The sequence below is a fragment of the Oncorhynchus keta genome, chromosome 6 (assembly GCF_023373465.1).
Source record: "Oncorhynchus keta strain PuntledgeMale-10-30-2019 chromosome 6, Oket_V2, whole genome shotgun sequence".
Taxonomy (NCBI): Eukaryota; Metazoa; Chordata; class Actinopteri; order Salmoniformes; family Salmonidae; genus Oncorhynchus; species Oncorhynchus keta.
The window spans coordinates 2,963,064-2,980,563 of NC_068426.1; the positions used below are offsets into that span (position 1 = coordinate 2,963,064).

A 17,500-nucleotide genomic window follows, 5' to 3' on the forward strand; every position below is an offset into this window, starting at 1 on the left:
AGTGAGGATCTCTGAATGATCCAATGTTGACCTAAATGACTAATGATGATAAATACAATCCACCTGTGTGTAATCAAGTCTCCGTATAAATGCACCTGCACTGTGATAGTCTCAGAGGTTCGTTAAAAGCGCAGAGAGCATCATGAAGAACAAGGAACACACCAGGCAGGTCCGAGATACTGTTGTGAAGAAGTTTAAAGCCGGATTTGGATACAAAAAGATTTCCCAAGCTTTAAACATCCCAAAGAGCACTGTGCAAGCGATAATATCGAAATGGAAGGAGTATCAGACCACTGCAAATCTACCAAGACCTGGCCATCCCTCTAAACTTTCAGCTCATACAAGGAGAAGACTGATCAGAGATGCAGCCAAGAGGCCCATGATCACTCTGGATGAACTGCAGAGATCTACAGCTGAGGTGGGAGACTCTGTCCATAGGACAACAATCAGTCGTATATTGCACAAATCTGGCCTTTATGGAAGAGTGGCAAGAAGAAAGCAATTTCTTAAAGATATCCATAAAAAGTGTTGTTTAAAGTTTGCCACAAGCCACCTGGGAGACACACCAAACATGTGGAAGAAGGTGCTCTGGTCAGATGAAACCAAAATTGAACTTTTTGGCAACAATGCAAAACATTATGCAACACAGCTCATCACCCTGAACACACCATCCCACTGTCAAACATGGTGGTGGCAGCATCATGGTTTGGGCCTGCTTTTCTTCAGCAGGGACAGGGGAGATTAAAATTGATGGGAAGATGGATGGAGCCAAATACAGGACCATTCTGGAAGAAAACCTGATGGAGTCTGCAAAAGACCTGAGACTGGGATGGAGATTTGTCTTCCAACAAGACAATGATCCAAAACGTAAAGCAAAATCTACAATGGAATGGTTCAAAAATAAACATATCCAGGTGTTAGAATGGCCAAGTCAAAGTCCAGACCTGAATCCAATCGAGAATCTGTGGAAAGAACTGAAAACTGCTGTTCACAAATGCTCTCCATCCAACCTCACTGAGCTCGAGCTGTTTTGCAAGGAGGAATGGGAAAAAATTTCAGCCTCTCGATGTGCAAAACTGATAGAGACATACCCCAAGCGACTTACAGCTGTAATCGCAGCAAAAGGTGGCGCTACAAAGTATTAACTTAAGGGGGCTGAATAATTTTGCACGCCCAATTTTTCAGTTTTTGATTTGTTAAAAAAGTTTGAAATATCCAATAAATGTCGTTCCACTTCATGATTGTGTCCCACTTGTTGTTGATTATTCACAAAAAAATACAGTTTTATATCTTTATGTTTGAAGCCTGAAATGTGGCAAAAGGTCGCAAAGTTCAAGGGGGCCGAATACTTTCGCAAGGCACTGTAGTGCACTACTTTAGACAAGGGGTCATAGGGAATAGGGTGCCATTGGGGACTCAAATAGAACCACGTAGATTATCCAATTACTAATATCCTATTGGATGGGGAGGAGAGAGAGATGGTAGAGAGAGAGAGATGGGGGGGAAAGAGAGAGAGAGAGATGGTAGAGAGAGAGAGAGAGAGAGAGAGATGGGGTGGAGAGAGAGAGATGGGGGGGAGAGAGAGAGATGGGGGAGAGAGAGAGAGATGGTAGAGAGAGAGATGGGGGGAGAGAGAGAGAGAGAGAGAGAGAGAGAGAGAGAGAGAGAGAGAGAGAGAGAGAGAGAGAGAGAGAGAGAGAGAGAGAGAGAGAGAGAGAGAGAGAGAGAGAGAGAGAGAGAGAGAGAGAGAGAGATGGGGTGGAGAGAGAGAGATGGGGGGGGAGAGAGATGGGGGGAGATGGTAGAGAGAGAGAGAGAGAGAGAGAGATGGGGGGGAGAGAGATGGGGAGAGAGAGAGAGAGAGAGAGAGAGAGAGAGAGAGAGAGAGAGAGAGAGATCCTTCAGAGAGAGAGAGAGAGAGAGAGAGAGAGAGAGAGAGAGAGAGAGAGAGAGAGAGATGGGGTGGAGAGAGCGAAATAGGACCAAAGTACTTGTAGGTCAACATCGACACATCGAAGTTGTGATAAGAGGGTATTCCAAGGGTAGTTTCAGAATAACTAGGAAACATAAAGGACTGTTAGGAGGGAGTGGGGGTAAAGGTCAGGAACTGTTCATCGGTAGAGTAAAGAGGAGGCACATCACAAGGTTACGTACTTGTAGAAATACAAACCTTGCTCCACCTTTTAGTGAGACGACTGGATCCTTCAACAAAGCCCTTTTATGAGAAGAGAGGTAGAGAGGAGAAAACAGGAAGTTAACCAGTAGAAACATCCTCTCCATGGCGCTCCTCTGTACACTGGATCCTTCAACAAAGCCCTTTTATGAGAAGAGAGGAGAAAACAGGAAGTTAACCAGTAGAAACATCCTCTCCATGGTGCTCCTCTGTACACTGGATCCTTCAACACAGCCCTTTTATGAGAAGAGAGGAGAAAACAGGAAGTTAACCAGTAGAAATATCCTCTCCATGGTGCTCCTCTGTACACTGGATCCTTCAACACAGCCCTTTTATGAGAAGAGAGACAGAGAGGAGAAAACAGGAAGTTAACCAGTAGAAACATCCTCTCCATGGTGCTCCTCTGTACACTGGGGAGCAGCTGCTGCCTCCATCAATGCGCGTACATGATGGTCATTGATGAGGAAATAACCTGAATTACTCAAACCAATGGTTGTGTAACAGAGGCACACACACACACACATCCCACCACACACACACACACATCCCACCACACACACACACACATCCCACCACACACACACACACACATCTCAAGAATTACTCTCTATGGAACGGTCAAGCTCTGGAGAAGGAAAGCCTGGTTGTTATTGGCAGGGCACGCCCCCACCCACCCACCCACCGACCAAACAACCCCCGCGGTCTGTACTCACCCTGGCCGTGCCATCTTCCTTCAGACTGATGATGTCCAAGTCGAAGTCTCTCCTCAGCCCATCTGTCTTATTGAGGACTATATGACCTGTCAGACCATCCCACTGGGCCTGCGGAGGAGAGAGAGGGATGAGAGAGGGATGAGAGAGAGAGGGATGAGAGAGAGGGGGATGAGAGAGAGAGGGATGAGAGAGGGATGAGAGAGAGAGGGATGAGAGAGAGCGGGATGAGAGAGAGCGATAGAGGTGGAGAGAGAGAGAGGGACAGAGATAGGGGGATGAGAGAGAGAGGGATGAGAGAGAGAGGGATGAGAGAGGGATGAGAGAGGGATGAGAGAGAGGGATGAGAGAGAGAGGGATGAGAGGGATGAGAGAGAGAGGGATGAGAGAGAGGGGGATGAGAGAGAGAGATGAGAGAGAGGGATGAGAGAGGGATGAGAGAGAGAGGTATGAGAGAGAGCGGGATGAGAGAGAGCGATAGAGGTGGAGAGAGAGAGGGATGAGAGAGAGAGGGATGAGAGAGAGAGGGATGAGAGAGAGCGGGATGAAAGAGAGCGATAGAGGTGGAGAGAGAGAGGGATGAGAGAGGGATGAGAGAGAGCGGGATGAGAGAGAGGGATGAGAGAGAGAGGGATGAGAGAGAGCGGGATGAGAGAGATAGGGATGAGAGAGCGGGATGAGAGAGAGCGGGATGAGAGAGAGAGAGGGATGAGAGAGGGAGGGATGAGAGAGAGAGGGATGAGAGAGAGAGGGATGAGAGAGGGATGAGAGAGAGAGGTATGAGAGAGGGATGAGAGAGAGGGGGATGAGAGAGAGCGATAGAGGTGGAGAGAGAGGGATGAGAGAGGGATGAGAGAAAGAGGGATAGAGGTGGGAGAGAGAGAGGGATGAGAGAGGGATGAGAGAGAGAGGGATGAGAGAGAGCGGGATGAGAGAGAGCGATAGAGGTGGAGAGAGAGAGGGACAGAGATAGGGGAGAAAGAGCGAGAGATAGGGGGGGGTTGAGAGAAAAGAGAGAACACTGTCATCCTTCTGTGCATCTAATTGAAGCTTTGAAAGCCAACTTTCTCCCTGTATTTTATTTAAACTTTTAGCAGGTAAGTTGACTGAGAACACATTCTCATTTACAGTAATGACCTGTGAAATAGTTATAGAGGAGAGGGGGGTGAGCCAATTGGAAGTGATGATTAGGTGGCTGTGATGGTAAATTAAATCTAAATCAAATCAAACTTTATTAGTCACATGTGCCGATGACAACAGATGTAGACCTTACCGTGAAATGCTTACTGACAAGCCCTTAACCAACATTGCAGTGGAGTTGAAATAGAGTTAAGAAAATATATTTTTTAAACAAGAAATGTACGTAACAATAACAAGGCTATATACAAGGTATTACGGTACAGAGTCAATGTGGAGGCTATATATAGGGTATTACGGTACAGAGTCAATGTGGAGGCTATATACAGGGTATTACGGTACAGAGTCAATGTGGAGGCTATATACAGGGTATTATGGTACAGAGTCAATGTGGAGGCTCTATACAGGGTATTACGGTACAGAGTCAATGTGGGGGCTATATACAGGGTATTACGGTACAGAGTCAATGTGGAGGCTATATACAGGGTATTACGGTACAGAGTCAATGTGGAGGCTATATACAGGGTATTACGGTACAGAGTCAATGTGGAGGCTATATACAGGGTGTTACTGTGGAGGCTATATACAGGGTGTTACTGTGGAGGCTATATACAGGGGGTACCGGTACAGAGTCAATGTGGAGGCCAAATCTTTCAGTCTCCTAAGGGGAGGGTGTGTGGGTTGTTGTGCCCTCTTCACGACTGTCTTGGTGTGTTTGGACCATGATAGTTTGTTGGTGATGTGGACACCAAGGAACTTGAAACTCTGGACCCGCTCCACTACAAACCCATCCATGTTAATGGGGGCCTGTTGGGCCCTCCTTTTCCTGTAGTCCACGATCAGCTCCTTTTCCTTATTCACATTGAGAGAGGGGTTGTTGTCCTGGTACCACACTGCCAGGTCTCTGTCCTCCTCCCTATAGGCTGTCTCGTCGTTGTCGGTGATCAGGCCCTACCACTGTTGTGTCGTCGGCAAACTTAATGATGGTGTTGGAGTCGTGCTTGGGCACCCAGTCATGGGTGAGCAGGGAGTACAGGAGGGGACTGAGCATGTAACCCTGAGGGGTCCCTGTATTGAGGATCAGTGTGGCAGACGTGTACCACCTGGGGGTCGGCCCGTCAGGAAGTCCAGGATCCAGTTGCAGAGGGAGGTGTTTAGTCCCAGGGTCCTTAGCTTAGTGATGAGCTTTGTGGGAACTATGGTGTTGAATGCTGAGCGGTAGTCAATGAACAGCATTCTCACGTAGGTGTTCCTTTTGTCCAGGTGTGAAAGGGCAGTGTGGAGTGTGATAGAGATTGCATCATCTGTGGATCTGTTTGTGCGGTATGCAAAGTGAAGTGTGTTTCTGGGATGATGGTGTTGATGTGAGCCATTACCAGCCTTTCAAAGCACTTCATGACTGCTGACGCTACGGGTCTGTAGTCATTTAGGCAGGTTACCTTCCCATTCTTTGGCACAGGGATGATACTATGGTGGTCTGTTTAAAACATGTTGGTATTACAGACTGCCAGGGAGAGGTTGAAAATGTCAGTGAAGACACTTGCCAGTTGGTCAGCACACATGCTTTGAGTACAAGTCCTGGTAATCCGTCTGGCCCCATCTGAATCCGTCTGAATCTGTCTGGCCCCGTCTGAATCTGTCTGGCCCGTCTGAATCCGTCTGGCCCCGTCTGAATCCGTCTGGCCCCGTCTGAATCCGTCTGGCCCCGTCTGAATCCGTCTGGCCCCGTCTGAATCCGTCTGGCCCTGTCTGAATCTGTCTGGCCCCGTCTGAATCCGTCTGGCCCCGTCTGAATCTGTCTGGCCCCGTCTGAATCTGTCTGGCCCCGTCTGAATCCGTCTGGCCCCGTCTGAATCTGTCTGGCCCCGTCTGAATCCGTCTGGCCTCTGAATGTTTATAATGGTCACATCGGAGAGCGTTGATCACAGTGGCGTGCCGTGGGCCTGAGGCCTGGGCCTTCAGTGAGGTCCTACACAGTCCCACCCAAATGAATCCACCTCTTATTACCATCATTATGATGCCATGGCTCTAGACACTATACATTTAGACAGAAACGCAGTATAACCAGGCGTCACCCGAGTCTTTTAAATATTTCCCTATTTTTCTTCACCTTTTCATTGTGCGGCTCCGATGCCCTGCGCTTGTTCGTTGAGCTGTAGATCCACTCGGGTGTCCCCAAAAGTTTTCAAAAGCACCATTGCTTGTAAGTGCCCAGCCGTACTTTGGTGTCTCGTTACTTCCTTGGTTAGACAACTCAACTTTGCAAAGCCAGTGTGGCTCCAAACACCAAATCCATCACTTGCAAATAATATGCATCCCAGCAGTACAGTTTGCAGTGCTTCTCGGAGCCATTGATAGCGCTCGTAGTTGGAACCTTGAAAGAGGTGAACGGTTCCCACATGTGACAGGCTTTGTAGCGTCGGCGTTAAATTATATCCTCGACCAAATCGATATCTTCTCCTCCTTCCGCCATTGTGAGTTGAAAAAACAGCTTAGGAATTAAAACTTAGCGAATTAATTTGTTTATCAAATTCAGTTTCCTGAAGTTCTGCATAGACCTGCCTCTCAATATTGGTAATCCAATCAAAAGACGTGCACGCACTACGCCTGCTAGCTGGCTCCTGTGTAACACTGGAGCCAGCCAGCAGGCGTACAATAGCCAACTCTAAAGCTGATTGGTTGACACTAAATTTTCATTTCCATTCACTTCAAGCTACAAGCGCACTGTTGATTCTGAAGGCCTGAGGGCAGATTTTAGACCCCTGGCAACTCATGATGGCTGAATATGATTGGATAAAAGATCTAACATAAAGACCAGCCCTCCAAATCTCAACCTGGGGCTGGAAGCAGTGCAACCAAGAGGAAAGCTATGAAATGAAGAGTGTAACTCTTACTCTGGGGAATCATTTAATACATATTTGTGGGAAAATATATTTTTAAATTATATTCTGATGACGTTTAGGCCAGCAGAGAAGGCCTTGCTGGCCCTGACGGCCCTCCACTGCATAGTCGTCTGGAACAGCTGGTGCTCTCATGCATGCTTCATTGTTGCTTGCATTGAAGTGAGCATAATACCACCCGGGTCCTGTTTCAGTAGTAATGAAATCAGACCTTCATGTCGACTCGATTGTGTGTTTTGGATCGTTGTCTTGCTGCACGACCCACCTTCTCAGCTTCAGCTCACAGACAGATGGCCTGACATCCTCCTGTAGAACTCTGATACAGAGCACAATTCATGGTTCCTTCTATTAAGACAAGTCATCCAGGTCCTGAGGCAGCAAAGCATCTCCAAACCACCACCGTTGGTATGAGGTTCTTACTGTAAAAATGTTTTTTTATTTTTTTATTTTTTTCTTCAAAAAAGTCTACAATCACCTCTTCAAATAGTCTTGATGAATCATCCAATGAGTCAACTTTTTTTTTGGAAGACATTGGTCCCATTATGTCTGGTGAAAACCTAACAGTTTTCTCACAGCCATTAAAACTCCATAGCTGCTGCTTGAAAAGATACCTATACAATGTCTGATTCGTTATCGTTAACCAATCACTGCCCTTCTTCGTGAGGCTTTTAAAAAAAAGAAGGGAAAATCTCCCTGGTCTTTGAAGTTGAATCTGTGTTTGATATTTGAACGATTGAACTGGATCTTACAGATGTATGTATGGAGGACAGGGAAAGTAATTAAAAATATCATTAATTCACACAGTGAGTGAGTCAGTGTGTGTGTTACTACATGATTCCATATGTGCTATTTTACAGTTTTGATGTCTTCACTTTTATTCTACAATGTAGGAAAGATAAAGAAAAACCCTTGAATGAGTTTTGACTGGTTCTGTATACTGAGGGTATCCAGGGACGACCAGGGGATATTTTTTGAGAGAGACAGAGAGACAGAGAGACAGAGACACAGAGAGACAGAGATACAGACAGACACAGACACAGAGAGACAGAGACAGAGACACAGAGACAGAGACACAGAGAGACAGAGACACAGAGAGACAGAGACACAGAGACAAAGAGACACAGAGAGACAGAGAGACAGAGAGACAGAGACACAGAGAGACAGAGATACAGACAGACACAGACACAGAGAGACAGAGACAGAGACACAGAGACAGAGACACAGAGAGACAGAGACACAGAGAGACAGAGAGACAGAGACAAAGAGACACAGAGAGACAGAGAGACAGAGAGACAGAGAGACAGAGAGACAGAGACACAGAGAGACAGACAGAGAGACAGAGACACAGAGAGACAGAGACACAGAGAGACAGAGACACAGAGAGACAGAGACACAGAGAGAAAGAGACACAGAGAGACAGACAAGAGACAGAGAGACAGAGAGACAGAGACACAGAGAGACAGAGACAGAGAGACAGAGAGACAGACAGACAGGAGCTCCCGAGTGGCACAGCGGTCTAAGGCACTGCATTTCAGTGCTAGAGATGGCACTACAGACCCTGGTTCGATTCCAGGCTGTATCACAACCGGACTTTATTGTGAGTCCCATAGGGCGGCGCACAATTGTCCCAGTGTCGTCCGGGTTTGGCTGGGGGTAGGCCGTCACTGTAACTTAAATTAAATAAATAAAAAAGAGAGGCTTTGGAGGTCTGGACACATACTATCCACTCTTTCCTCCGCGCTCTCCGTTCCAGGCAAATCATCACAAGTGGATTTAAGACTTAAAAGATCAGAGCGCTCCTCGTGCATCAAAGGACTCATTTCTGTTAGTATGCAGGCAGGCGGGGAATATATATATATATATTTTTTTTTTAAACGCATAAATCCATATTTCTTGGGAGGTTGAGATGGTAAACTGTTGAGATGGGAGAAGAAACGTAGAATAAAGGCACTTCAGAACGTAGCCTTTAGAGGTGTTTCTGAAAAGTGGTATTTTTACATTAACATCTCAAAAAGAAAAAGCTTGACAGCTCCACAAAATAGAAATGTATATTTATATAAATGGAATGAGAGCTGTCTGATTTATATTTAGGCCAGGATTCAGGACTCTCATCTTTGAATAAGCTCACGAAGGGACAGGATTTATATTTAGGCCAGGATTCAGGACTCTCATCTTTGAATAAGCTCACGAAGGGACAGGATTTATATTTAGGCCAGGATTCAGGACTCTCATCTTTGAATAAGCTCACAAAGGGACAGGATTTGTATTTAGGCCAGGATTCAGGACTCTCATCTTTGAATAAGCTCACGAAGGGACAGGATTTATATTTAGGCCAGGATTCAGGACTCTCATCTTTGAATAAGCTCACGAAGGGACAGGATTTGTATTTAGGCCAGGATTCAGGACTCTCATCTTTGAATAAACTCACGAAGGGACAGGATTTATATTTAGGCCAGGATTCAGGACTCTCATCTTTGAATAAACTCACGAAGGGACAGGATTTATATTTAGGCCAGGATTCAGGACTCTCATCTTTGAATAAGCTTTATATTTAGGCACGAAGGGACAGGATTTATATTTAGGCCAGGATTCAGGACTCTCATCTTTGAATAAGCTCACGAAGGGACAGGATTTGTATTTAGGCCAGGATTCAGGACTCTCATCTTTGAATAAACTCACGAAGGGACAGGATTTATATTTAGGCCAGGATTCAGGACTCTCATCTTTGAATAAACTCACGAAGGGACAGGATTTATATTTAGGCCAGGATTCAGGACTCTCATCTTTGAATAAACTCACGAAGGGACAGGATTTATATTTAGGCCAGGATTCAGGACTCTCATCTTTGAATAAACTCACGAAGGGACAGGATTTATATTTAGGCCAGGATTCAGGACTCTCATCTTTGAATAAGCTCACGAAGGGACAGGATTTGTATCTCTGTTGTAACGAATGATTCTTCTATGAATGTTCATGACACACCTTAAGCCTGATTCACACCAATGGGCTAACTGTATACAATATGGGTTATTTGTTGGGTAAATATTGGACAGAACACACGCTAAGTTCTTTTGACAGAACCAAATTGGGTTGCGTGTATAACATGGGATTAATTTAACCATCAGTTCAGTTTATTTAACCATCATGCTGGGTCAACCAAGCATCTAATCTAATCTAATCCTTAGGTTCTTTTCAGAAGGCGTGATTTATTAGGGGGCGTGGCTTTCAGATAGATCATATTCTAGATATATCGCATTCTAGAACATTTAAATTATTTATTACAAAATATAATAAGAGGTGGAACACTTTATACAATGACACACACACACACACACACACACACACACACACACACACACACACACACACACACACACACACACACACACACACACACACACACACACACACACACACACACACACAAATGGTGTGACCACCATTTGCCTCATGCAGTGTGACACATCTCCTTCACATAGAGTTGATCAGGCTACTGATTGTGGCCGGTGGAATGTTGTCCCGCTCCTCTTCAATGGCTGTGCAAAGTTGCTGGATATTTTGGCGGGAACTGGAACACGCTGTCGTACACCTCGATCCAGAGCATCCCAAACATGCAGAATGGTTGACATGTCTAGTGAGTATGCAGGCCATGGAAGAACTGGGACATGCTGTCGTACACCTCGATCCAGAGCATCCCAAACATGCAGAATGGTTGACATGTCTAGTGAGTATGCAGGCCATGGAAGAACTGGGACATGCTGTCGTACACCTCGATCCAGAGCATCCCAAACATGCAGAATGGTTGACATGTCTAGTGAGTATGCAGGCCATGGAAGAACTGGGACATGCTGTCGTACACCTCGATCCAGAGCATCCGGGAACATGCAGAATGGTTGACATGTCAAAGTATGCAGGCCATGGAAGAACTGGGACATGCTGTCGTACACCTGCGATCCAGAGCATCCCAAACATGCAGAATGGTTGACATGTCTAGTGAGTATGCAGGCCATGGAAGAACTGGGACATGCTGTCTTACCTATTTATTCCAGAGCATCCCAAACATGCAGAATGGTTGACATGTCTAGTGAGTATGCAGGCCATGGAAGAACTGGGACATGCTGTCGTACACCTCGATCCAGAGCATCCCAAACATGCAGAATGGTTGACATGTCTAGTGAGTATGCAGGCCATGGAAGAACTGGGACATGCTGTCGTACACGTCGATCCAGAGCATCCCAAACATGCAGAATGGTTGACATGTCTAGTGAGTATGCAGGCCATGGAAGAACTGGGACATGCTGTCGTACACGTCGATCCAGAGCATCCCAAACATGCAGAATGGTTGACATGTCTAGTGAGTATGCAGGCCATGGAAGAACTGGGACATTTTCAGCTTCCAGAAAATGTGTACAGATCCTGCGACATGGGGCCGAGTATTATCATGCTGAAACATGAGGTGGTGGTGGGCCTCAGGATCTTGTCACAGTATCTCTATGCATTCAAATTGCCATCGATAAAATGCAATTGTGTTCATTGCCCATAGTTTATGCAGCTACTCTTCCTGGGGTTTATTATGGATTCCCATTAGTTCCTGCCAAGGCAGCAGCTACTCTTCCTGGGGTTTATTATGGATCCCCATTAGTTCCTGCTAAGGCAGCAGCTACTCTTCCTGGGGTTTATTATGGATTCCCATTAGTTCCTGCCAAGGCAGCAGCTACTCTTCCTGGGGTTTATTATGGATCCCCATTAGTTCCTGCCAAGGCAGCAGCTACTCTTCTTGGGGTTTATTATGGATCCCCATTAGTTCCTGCCAAGGCAGCAGCTACTCTTCCTGGGGTTTATTATGGATTCCCATTAGTTCCTGCCAAGGCAGCAGCTACTCTTCCTGGGGTTTATTATGGATTCCCATTAGTTCCTGCCAAGGCAGCAGCTACTCTTCCTCGGGTTTATTATGGATCCCCATTAGTTCCACACATTTAGTGTGTTCCCTCAGACCACTCCTCCACTATATCTATCTACAATACAACATCTATGTGTACGTGTGCATAGAGTGTGTGTCTCTTCACAGTCCCTGCTTCCAGAAGGTGTATTTTATATATATTTTTTCATCTGATTCTACTGCTGCATCAGTTAGAGTTCCATGTAGTCATGTCTCTATGTAGTACTGTGGAATAGAGTTCCATGTAGTCATGTCTCTATGTAGTACTGTGGAATAGAGTTCCATGTAGTCATGGCTCTATGTAGTACTGTGGAATAGAGTTCCATGTAGTCATGGCTCTATGTAGTACTGTGGAATAGAGTTCCATGTAGTCAGGGCTCTATGTAGTACTGTGGAATAGAGTTCCATGTAGTCATGTCTCTATGTAGTACTGTGGAATAGAGTTCCATGTAGTCATGGCTCTATGTAGTACTGTGGAATAGAGTTCCATGTAGTTATGGCTCTATGTAGTACTGTGGAATAGAGTTCCATGTAGACATGGCTCTATGTAGTACTGTGGAATAGAGTTCCATGTAGTCATGGCTCTATGTAGTACTGTGGAATAGAGTTCCATGAAGTCATGGCTCTATGTAGTACTGTGGAATAGAGTTCCATGTAGTCATGTCTCTATGTAGTACTGTGGAATAGAGTTCCATGTAGTCATGGCTCTATGTAGTACTGTGGAATAGAGTTCCATGTAGTCATGTCTCTATGTAGTACTGTGGAATAGAGTTCCATGTAGTCATGGCTCTATGTAGTACTGTGGAATAGAGTTCCATGTAGTCATGTCTCTATGTAGTACTGTGGAATAGAGTTCCATGTAGTCATGGCTCTCTGTAGTACTGTGGAATAGAGTTCCATGTAGTCATGGCTCTATGTAGTACTGTGGAATAGAGTTCCATGTAGTCATGGCTCTATGTAGTACTGTGGAATAGAGTTCCATGTAGTCATGGGTCTATGTAGTACTGTGGAATAGAGTTCCATGTAGTCATGTCTCTATGTAGTACTGTGGAATAGAGTTCCATGTAGTCATGGCTCTATGTAGGACTGTGGAATAGATTTCCATGTAGTCATGGCTTTATGTAGTACTGTGCACCTCCCATAGTCTGTTCTGGACTTGGGGACTGTGAAGAGACCTCTGGTGGCATGTCTTGTGGGGTCGTCATGGGTGTCTGAGAGTTGAGCTAGTAGTTTAAACAGACAGCTCGGTTTATTCAGCATGTCAACACTTCTTACAAATACAAGTAGTGATGAAGTCAATCTCTCCTCCACTTTGAGCCATGAGAGATTGACATGCATGTCATTAATAGTAGCTCCGCATGTACATTTAAGCTGTGCTGCCCTGATCTGAGCCAATTGTCATTTTCGTAAATGCCTCTTTATGGCACCTGACCACACGACTGAACAGTAGTCCAGGTGCGACAAAACTAGAGCCTGTAGGACCTGCCTTGTTGATAGTGTTGTTAAGAAGGTAGAAACTAGGGCCTGTAGGACCTGCCTTGTTGATAGTGTTGTTAAGAAGGTAGAAACTAGGGCCTGTAGGACCTGCCTTGTTGATAGTGTTATTAAGAAGGTAGAAACTAGGGCCTGTAGGACCTGCCTTGTTGATAGTGTTGTTAAGAAGGTAGAAACTAGGGCCTGTAGGACCTGCCTTGTTGATAGTGTTGTTAAGAAGGTAGAAACTAGGGCCTGTAGGACCTGCCTTGTTGATAGTGTTGTTAAGAAGGTAGAAACTAGAGCCTGTAGGACCTGCCTTGTTGATAGTGTTGTTAAGAAGGTAGAAACTAGAGCCTGTAGGACCTACCTTGTTGATAGTGTTGTTAAGAAGGTAGAAACTAGAGCCTGTAGGATCTGCCTTGTTGATAGTGTTGTTAAGAAGGTAGAAACTAGAGCCTGTAGGACCTACCTTGTTGATAGTGTTGTTAAGAAGGTAGAAACTAGAGCCTGTAGGACCTGCCTTGTTGATAGTGTTGTTAAGAAGGTAGAAACTAGGGCCTGTAGGACCTGCCTTGTTGATAGTGTTGTTAAGAAGGTAGAAACTAGAGCCTGTAGGACCTGCCTTGTTGATAGTGTTGTTAAGAAGGTAGAAACTAGGGCCTGTAGGACCTGCCTTGTTGATAGTGTTGTTAAGAAGGTAGAAACTAGAGCCTGTAGGACCTGCCTTGTTGATAGTGTTGTTAAGAAGGTAGAAACTAGGGCCTGTAGGACCTGCCTTGTTGATAGTGTTGTTAAGAAGGTAGAAACTAGAGCCTGTAGGACCTGCCTTGTTGATAGTGTTGTTAAGAAGGTAGAAACTAGGGCCTGTAGGACCTGCCTTGTTGATAGTGTTGTTAAGAAGGTAGAAACTAGAGCCTGTAGGACCTGCCTTGTTGATAGTGTTGTTAAGAAGGTAGAAACTAGAGCCTGTAGGTCCTGCCTTGTTGATAGTGTTGTTAAGAAGGTAGAAACTAGGGCCTGTAGGACCTGCCTTGTTGATAGTGTTGTTAAGAAGGTAGAAACTAGAGCCTGTAGGACCTGCCTTGTTGATAGTGTTGTTAAGAAGGTAGAAACTAGGGCCTGTAGGACCTGCCTTGTTGATAGTGTTGTTAAGAAGGTAGAAACTAGAGCCTGTAGGACCTGCCTTGTTGATAGTGTTGTTAAGAAGGTAGAAACTAGGGCCTGTAGGACCTGCCTTGTTGATAGTGTTGTTAAGAAGGCAGAGCAGCTCTTTATTATGGACAAACATGTTTTGACCATGACTGTTTACTATCCATAGCGACAGACAGAGCTCTCATTCCATTACCATAGCGACAGACAGAGCTCTCATTCCATTACCATAGCGACAGACAGAGCTCTCATTCCATTCCCATAGCGACAGACAGAGCTCTCATTCCATTCCCATAGCGACAGACAAAGCTCTCATTCCATTCCCATAGCGACAGACAGAGCTCTCATTCCATTCCCATAGCGACAGACAGCTCTCATTCCATTCCCATCGCGACAGACAGAGCTCTCATTCCATTCCCATAGCGACAGACAGAGCTCTCATTCCATTCCCATAGCAACAGACAGCTCTCATTCCATTCCCATAGCGACAGACAGAGCTCTCATTCCATTCCCATAGCGACAGACAGAGCTCTCATTCCATTCCCATAGCGACAGACAGCTCTCATTCCATTCCCATAGAGACAGACAGAGCTCTCATTCCATTCCCATAGCGACAGAAAGAGCTCTCATTCCATTCCCATAGCGACAGACAGCTCTCATTCCATTCCCATAGAGACAGACAGAGCTCTCATTCCATTCCCATAGCGACAGACAGCTCTCATTCCATTCCCATAGCGACAGACAGCTCTCATTCCATTCCCATAGCAGCTCTCATTCCATTCCCATAGAGACAGACAGAGCTCTCATTCCATTCCCATAGCGACAGACAGCTCTCATTCCATTCCCATAGCGACAGACAGCTCTCATTCCATTCCCATAGCAGCTCTCATTCCATTCCCATAGCGACAGACAGCTCTCATTCCATTCCCATAGCGACAGACAGCTCTCATTCCATTCCCATAGCAGCTCTCATTCCATTCCCATAGAGACAGACAGAGCTCTCATTCCATTCCCATACGACAGACAGCTCTCATTCCATTCCCATAGAGACAGACAGAGCTCTCATTCCATTCCCATAGCGACAGACAGCTCTCATTCCATTCCCATAGCGACAGACAGATCTCATTCCATTCCCATAGCAGCTCTCATTCCCATTCCCATAGCAGCTCTCATTCCCATTCCCATAGCGACAGACAGCTCTCATTCCATTCCCATAGCAACTCTCATTCCCATAGCAGCTCTCATTCCATTCCCATAGCGACAGACAGCTCTCATTCCATTCCCATAGCGACAGACAGCTCTCATTCCATTCCCATAGCAGCTCTCATTCCATTCCCATAGAGACAGACAGAGCTCTCATTCCATTCCCAAAGCGACAGACAGCTCTCATTCCATTCCCATAGCGGCAGACAGCTCTCATTCCATTCCCATAGAGACATACAGCTCTCATTCCATTCCCATAGCAGCCCTCATTCCCATTCCCATAGCAGCTCTCATTCCCATTCCCATAGCGCCAGACAGCTCTCATTCCATTCCCATAGTAGCTCTCATTCCCATAGCAGCTCTCATTCCATTCCCATAGCGACAGACAGCTCTCATTCCATTCCCATAGCGACAGACAGCTCTCATTCCATTCCCATAGCAGCTCTCATTCCCATAGCAGCTCTCATTCCATTCCCATAGCGACAGACAGCTCTCATTCCATTCCCATAGCGACAGACAGCTCTCATTCCATTCCCATAGCGACAGACAGCTCTCATTCCATTCCCATAGCAGCTCTCATTCTCATTCCCTGCGCACTATTAGCAGGTGGGAAGCTACCGTCCCACCTGCCCATAAGAAGTTAACAACAGCTGGTGGGCGATTTCTAATGTTAAGGAAGTCTCGAGTTTGAGCTCGTCGTAGTTAGAATACCACATGAAGAACATCTACATTTTTCATAGCAGTGTATTTACTAGGGTGTGAACATTTAAATGTTAAAACATTTAAACAATGTCGGCATCCTTAGAAGTAGAAAACAGTTCACGTTCATCTCTCGCTCTACTCTCCGCCTTGTCTGCCTCCCTTTCCATTGGTCTTGACTTGAGCTATTGCTAGTGAAGTGCAACATTGTATCAAATCATCAACTGGGTCTGCCCCGAAGCTGTCACTAGAGAACATGCAACATTAATTAGCCTATCGCAGGGCCTCAAGAGTTTCCCGCGCCAGTGAGGTCATACAGCTGTTTTGTTTTCACAACGTCTTCGCTGGATATGCGGAACCTTCAGATCATGATATTTTGCTCTTTCACTATGAAGCCTGGTGAAAAAAAATCACTGAGAAGCTCAGCTTATTAGTGATGGACGTGGCGAGTTATGACAATCAGAAATCGGGCATTTTCCTACATTTTCATGCAACAGACCACGTCGGTCTACTTTCTGTGTGTGGTCTGCCTCAATGTTATCAGGAAATTAATTTATTTTATTTTTAATTTTACTAGGTAAGTCAGTTAAGAACAAATTCTTATTTTCAATGACAGCCTAGGAACAGTGGGTTAACTGCCTGTTCAGGGGCAGAATGGCAGAGTTTGTACCTTGTCAACTCAGGGACTTGAACTTGCAACCTTTCGGTTACTAGTCCGATGCTCTAACCACTAGGCTACTCTAGCGCCTCTACATTCTAACCACTAGGCTACTCTACCGCCTCTACATTCTAACCACTAGGCTACACTGCCGCCCCTACATTCTAACCACTAGGCTACCCTGCCGCCTCTACATTCTAACCACTAGGCTACCCTGCCGCCCCTACATTCTAACCACTAGGCTACCCTGCCGCCTCTACATTCTAACCACTAGGCTACCCTGCCGCCTCTCCACTCTAACCACTAGGCTACTCTACCGCCTCTACATTCTAACCACTAGGCTACCCTGCCGCCTCTACATTCTAACCACTAGGCTACCCTGCCGCCTCTACATTCTAACCACTAGGCTACCCTGCCGCCTCTACATTCTAACCACTAGGCTACCTGCCTCCTCTA

General features: G+C 45.8%; 1 protein-coding gene across 1 annotated transcript in view; it reads right to left on the bottom strand.

Annotated features, from left to right (window-relative positions):
* Positions 1-17,500, bottom strand: part of grik1a (glutamate receptor, ionotropic, kainate 1a) — a 157,111-nt gene that overhangs the window by 78,638 nt on the left and 60,973 nt on the right. Inside the window, exons 9-10 of the mRNA XM_052520212.1 lie at positions 2,887-2,994; positions 2,171-2,215 (exon numbers count right to left, since the gene is read on the bottom strand). Of these exons, the coding sequence (XP_052376172.1) occupies positions 2,171-2,215; positions 2,887-2,994 (153 nt within the window). The remainder of the gene's footprint in view (positions 1-2,170; positions 2,216-2,886; positions 2,995-17,500) is intronic.